General features: G+C 56.1%; 1 protein-coding gene across 2 annotated transcripts; it reads right to left on the reverse strand.

The window, feature by feature from the left end:
- Positions 1-272: 272 nt before the first annotated feature.
- HELT (helt bHLH transcription factor) lies at positions 273-2,086 on the reverse strand. 2 transcript variants are annotated; one of them, XM_068972217.1, is made up of 4 exons: positions 2,060-2,086; positions 1,511-1,615; positions 1,151-1,247; positions 273-769 (listed from the first exon to the last, which is right to left on the reverse strand). In XM_068972217.1, the coding sequence occupies exons 1-4, from the start codon at positions 2,084-2,086 to the stop codon at positions 273-275; spliced, it is 726 nt and encodes a 241-aa protein (XP_068828318.1). The 2 variants fall into 2 exon arrangements, with proteins under 2 accessions (XP_068828318.1, XP_068828317.1); XM_068972216.1 differs by having other exon boundaries at positions 273-772.
- Between the last annotated feature and the right edge of the window lie 3,415 nt (positions 2,087-5,501).

The following is a 5,501-nucleotide window of genomic DNA, read 5'->3' on the forward strand; positions in this document are numbered from 1 at the left end:
GTCACCTCAGCCAGCATCGGCCTTGTGCCTGAGACCCCTCGGAGGGGATGGCTTTTAGAAGAGCAAAGGTAACAAGGAATCCGTCTCTCTGGGACTTTCAGAAAGCGTTTATTGCCAGGGGGAAGGTCCTTCAGAAGACGAATTCGCTTTTGACCTTACCCAACTCAGCTTTTTATTTTTTTTTTCTAGCACAATATTTACACTTGTACAATATACAGTATTTCTCCCAAGCAGTGCCCAGAGCGCAGAGCAGTCTGAGGGATTTGTAGGCGTCAGAGCACCGGAGGGTGCTGGGGCGCGTGCAGGTTTAGGGCGCTGGGGTGCGCGTGGCCGATGAGGTTCAGGTAGTGGCGGTCCAGGCCCTGCCCGGGCGCCAGGAAGGCGCTGTGCTGCTGCGCGGGGCTCGGGAGAGGCACGGGCGCGCTGGACAGGTAGGGCAGCGCGGGGCTGCGGGACGGGCCGTGAGGCCAGGCGAAGGGCCCCGGCGCCGCGCCCTGCGGGAACACGGACGCCTCACCCGGGCTGTGGCCCGCGAACTCGGGCCCCGCTGGGTGCAGCTGGTAAGAGAATTCCGGCTCTGGGAGCGAACCCAGTGGCTGGAAGGCGGGCTCGGTGCCCAAGCGGGCCTTGGACTGCAAGAAGGCGAGGATGCGCGCGTACTTGGTGTCCTTGGTCTCCATCCGCTCCACGGTGGTGAGGTAATGCACTAGGTTCTTCATGCACTCGTGGTAGCCGTAGTGGAAGTAGTTGGCAAACTCTGCTAGCAACTCTGCTGGAGGGGCAAGGAAAACGCAGAAAGGGAAAACTGTGAGTGGCCCCTTCCTGACCGGGAGCCTACGGCAGATGCCAAGCCCCTCCCATCACGTTTTCTGGCCGGTTTCCATTCAAGGCCCGCCCCTCTCTTTCCAGCCTGGAGACTGGAAAAAATGCAAGCCAACGACCTCCATTTACTTAGAAGTCTGACCTCACCCCTCCCCACCTGAGAAGAGGCCTCAGAACCTGTATCCCCAGACGCCTGTTCTCCAGTCCCCCTTAGCTTTCTCGGGACTCGGGGCCCCGCCCCTGCAGCGTCCGGAGAGGAGACCTTGAGAGACCGCTTTACTCCCGCTGCCACCCGCAGGGCTCTGTGTGGCGCACACTCCCTGCCCACCTTTTTCCCTTCCCCGGGGAAAATCGGCGGAGTGCAGGGCTCTCAGGTACTGCACGGTCATCTCGAGGATCTCCGCCTTCTCCAGCTTCCCGGAACTCTGGAAAAGGACGAAAAGTCTCCTGGAAGCGGCCCAGATGGTGCGGGCTAACCGGGTAGGCTGGGTGCACCGTTTTAACCCGAGGGGACCATCCAGCCGAACGGGGGGCGCCGCTGTGGATCTGCGCCAGGGCCGCCTGGGGCTCAACTCCGTGCTCAGGGCCCCGGGCAGGAAGCCCGCACCTACAGCCCTCTCCAGCTCCAGACTCCCGGCATCAGAGCATACCCAGCGCCAGCACCTGTTTTCTCAGCTGACAACATTACCTGCTTCGCCAGGGCCATGGGCACCGTCTTGCCCAGCTCGTTCAAACAGCGGTTAATCCGGTCTCTTCTCCTCTTTTCTATCACTTTGTGGGAAACGGGGGTTCTCTGAGAACAGAGATTTGTTTGTCCGTTTAGGATGTCTTTGCCCAGAGAATCATCAAAGGCACGGCTGGCACAGCCGTCTGCCACCCCTCAGTGCTGCCCAGGGAGTCGCCCCAGGCCCCTGTCCCCCCCACACTGGGTCACATGAGCTCTGTCCTCTCGCACCTGTGCTGATGCACTCCGCTTCTAACCTCTGCGGGGTCACACCACCTTGCTGAGCACCAGGGCCATGGGGAGGTGGCCACCAGCTTCCACATGTGGCCTCCACCCCGACCGCGGAGTCCCCTCTAGCTATCCTCATTCCCTTCCCAAACCACTCAGGATTCCTCTCCAGGAGAAGTCCTGTGTGACCATGTCCCGGCTCGTCGGTCCAGCCAGGTGGTGGCTCTGGGAGTTAGACACCCCCACCCAGAAGGCGCAAGAGCCATCTGGACTCAGCCGACTCACTTTGCGTTCCTTGAGCTTGTCTGACATTCTGATCAATACGCGCTCTCGGGAGAGGCGGTGGCGCAAGGCACCCTTCCGCTTTTCCCCTCGTGTGCCTCCTCGAGTGTCCCAGGTAGACTGTAGCCTCCCAACTACGAGGGTCTGCCTTATAAAGCGGTCATCTAGGGCTCCAAGTGCATTCACGACTTGAATTATTCCATAGGATTAGGGGAGCTGCGTTTGGGGGATGCATGCATTCAAGATCAGTTTTTTTTTTAAGTTAAGAAAAAAAAAATTAGCAGCCGAGGGGGGCGAGTTGGGGGCAGATCAGCTTTGTTAATCCACGTGGCCCTTCAAAGGACACGTGACCAGCGGGGGGAATAATATTTGCATGGCAACAGCCCGGGTGGGAAAGAGGCGGTAAACTGGCGCCGGCGGGTGAGCGAGCGCAGAGGCGCAGCGGCTGTGGGCACCGGGGGGCGAGGACCCTCACAAAACAGTGTCGCCTCCTTTAGTCCCACCGCTGAGTCTCACACGATTGCCTGTTTACAAATCCCAGCAAGCCCACAGTCCCAGCGCCGAGTGCGTTTTAAAGCCTGTCCAGAGTCATTAAAGTAATTAAGTAAGCCTTTAATAGGCTGTTCCGCCGGGTTCAAGGGAGAGCTCTTGGAGACGGAGGCGCCCCGTTTGTTCCCAGGCTTTTCTCACACGACTTGGTGACACGTCCATCTCCCCCCTTTTTGTTTACCCCGCTTTATTTGTCCGGACATCCCGGCAGGTGTGGGCCTGCCGCTGGCACACGAGGCCCTCGCCTCGCCTCACCCCTCCCGCCGGTCTTTGGCACGCGACGCTCCCCCCACTGCCTGACCACATCGCTGCCTTTCTTTTCTCCTCCCTCTGGCTCTCTCCTCGCGGGGGGAAGAGGCTCAATTTGTAGCCTATTATCCTATACGGAAAATGTCCATTGAAAAGTATGAATAGTTTCATTGGGCTAAATTTTAATAATGCCAGAGGGTGGGGGAGGAAAGACAGGCAGGCGTGTGTGTGTGTGTGTGTGTGTGTGTGCGTGCGTGTGTGTGTGTGTGTGTGTGTGTGTGTGTGAGTGACGGGGGTGGTGGGAGGATTGGGGGCAACACGGGGAAGAGTGGGCTGAGAAGAAAAGGGGGAATGCAGCTGGCCCCGGCGAGCATTATGCGACGTCACCTGCGAGAGGGGGCACCTACAGACCCCTATTCATTTGCCTAATTTTGGTCAATTTAACAAACTTCAGGAGAAATTATTGTGGCTTTGTCAGGGAGGGTGAAGCCTTCTGATCGAATTAACAGCATGTTTTGATCCGGTAAATGTCATTAGAAAGGGAGAAACAATCGCGCTTAGAGGGCTCTAAGTAATGCGCCCAAGTGGAGACGCCAAAGCGCACGGCTCACAAAGGGAGCAAGTCGCTGCCACAGGGAACTTTTGTACCCGCCCATCGCCCAAGTTTTGACACAAAAAGGCATTATTTCATACTTGAATACGTTTAATCCAACGATTGTCTATTTTCTGCAAACATATTTTCAGAGCATTGTTAACTTTTTATGTCCCCCTTTCGCGGGCGCCTTTTCTTAACGTTTGGGGGCGGGAGAGCGCAGACACTTTGGGCATCAATATTTGTCACTGAAAAGGGCTCCGTGAAGTTAGGGAAGTTGATCTCTTTTTTATGGTTTTAGAGAGCGAATATATCGGGGGAGGAGGAGGGAGGGAAGGCACAGACCGAAACGAGGGAGGAAATTTGCTGGATGGGCCCGTGGGGAAGGAGGGGGGTGGCTGTGGCTGGGAACTCGCCCTGCCTGCGCCTCTGCGGGCAGCCGGGCCCAGCAGCCGGGGGCCTCCTCCCCCGCCGCCAGGCCCCTGCTCACACGAGCTGCCTAGGAACCCACCCGCACTCTGGCGGCTCCCGGCTTGAGGGCCGTGGGTGGGGTGGGGGTGAGCTTTCTTGCAGATGGAAACTATAAAAATGGTTTTTGTTTTATGACCTGCTCTAGAGCCAGAGAGCTCTCCCTTTTTTTCCCTAATCTGTTCCAGTTGAGAACAACTGAGACCTCTCCTTACACATCTTTCCCTCCCTTTCTGCTCCCCACCTTTCTGCCTAAGTTCTCTCTAGACTGTGGCAGGGCCGGGCTCTCCCTTTGGGTGTCCTTAGTCCTCAGCAGAGGTGGCTGGGGGGGAAGACCTGCTCTCCAGTGGCACCTGGGGAGCCCCTAGGGCGCAGAGGCTGGTCTGGGGAGCTGTGCCTCCAGGAAGCCAGCAGCCCACTTGCTGCAGCCTGGAAGGTGTGGGGCTGGGTTTGCAAGGAGCACCCCAAGGGTGTCCCTCTCCGTCCTGCTTTTAGTCTCCTCATGACGTTTCTTTTCTACTTCAGGACAGATTGGACACGACCTGTACCCTCCCGCAGGTTGCTCAGCCGGCACCAGTGCCCTCGCAGGGGTTGTTGATTTCACTATATTCAGTGGCACACAAAGGGATTAAACACGAACCCTTATCATCCAAATTAACTAACGTGAATGGGTAAAAGGGAGCGCGCACACTTCTCATCCCCACCCCCTTTTTAAGCCAACGGACTAGGAGTTGATCCTCTTACTGCTGGTGTTAACCGCCAGCTGCAGGCACCTTCCACGGGCCAAATTTCATTCTGTGCAAACTGTTTAATTTCTCGTCTTTGCTTGGAAGCCAAGGTCCAGAGCTTGCTGAGGGCGGCAGGTCCCCTTGTCTGGGTTCAGGGGCCCAAGCGAAGGTGGGTAGGTGAGTGGAAGTGGGGTGGAAAGGGGGCCCTCCTTAGCAGGTCCTCGCGGCTACAGTCCTTTCTAGGAGACTGGGAAGCCCTGCTTTCATTCACGTGAGGGAAAGGATATGTTTTATTTTTTGGCTTTACTCACCCTGCCAGAAACAGAGTGCTGGGACCCTCATAGTCACCTTCCCTTTACTCCTCCTCCCCAGGATGGTGATAAAGTAAGTGTCCCCTGATGATGACATACTTTCCCCTCAAAATGAAAGTGGAATAATGAGGGCTATGGTCCCTGGAGCCAAAGAGTTACTCAGATTCCAGCTCCACCGCCTACCACCTGGGTGAGAATTTGGGCTGTTCACTGAATCTTGCCATGCCTCAGTTTCCTCTTCGGTGAATTGGAGATAATTACGTATCTACTAGGTCACAAGTGGTCACTGGGATGAAGGATGTAAATATAGGCAAGACACCTAAAAGAAGGCTTCCTTACTCGATTCATGCTTTTGCTTTGCCTGGAATCGTTTCTGCAGTGGCTCTCACGTAGTGGTGTTTTGTGGGATTTGTGCTGTTGTGTGATATTCTCATTCATTTCGTAGTGTTTCTCATCACTAAGAAAGCTTCACTTTCCCTGTAAAAGCCCCAGTAATTTTACCTGAGATTTGTTAAGTCGACCAAAATTAGGCAAATGATGGGGGGCTC

Source organism: Capricornis sumatraensis, chromosome 4 (assembly GCF_032405125.1).
Source record: "Capricornis sumatraensis isolate serow.1 chromosome 4, serow.2, whole genome shotgun sequence".
Classification (NCBI taxonomy): domain Eukaryota; kingdom Metazoa; phylum Chordata; class Mammalia; order Artiodactyla; family Bovidae; genus Capricornis; species Capricornis sumatraensis.

Coding starts and splice junctions, on each gene's coding strand:
- HELT (XM_068972216.1), bottom strand. CDS start 2,086: ATGTCAGACAAGCTCAAGGAACGCAAA. Junction 1,616..2,059: donor ACAAGCTCAAGGAACGCAAA/GTGAGTCGGCTG, acceptor CTCTGTTCTCAG/AGAACCCCCGTTTCCCACAA. Junction 1,248..1,510: donor CCATGGCCCTGGCGAAGCAG/GTAATGTTGTCA, acceptor GTCCTTTTCCAG/AGTTCCGGGAAGCTGGAGAA.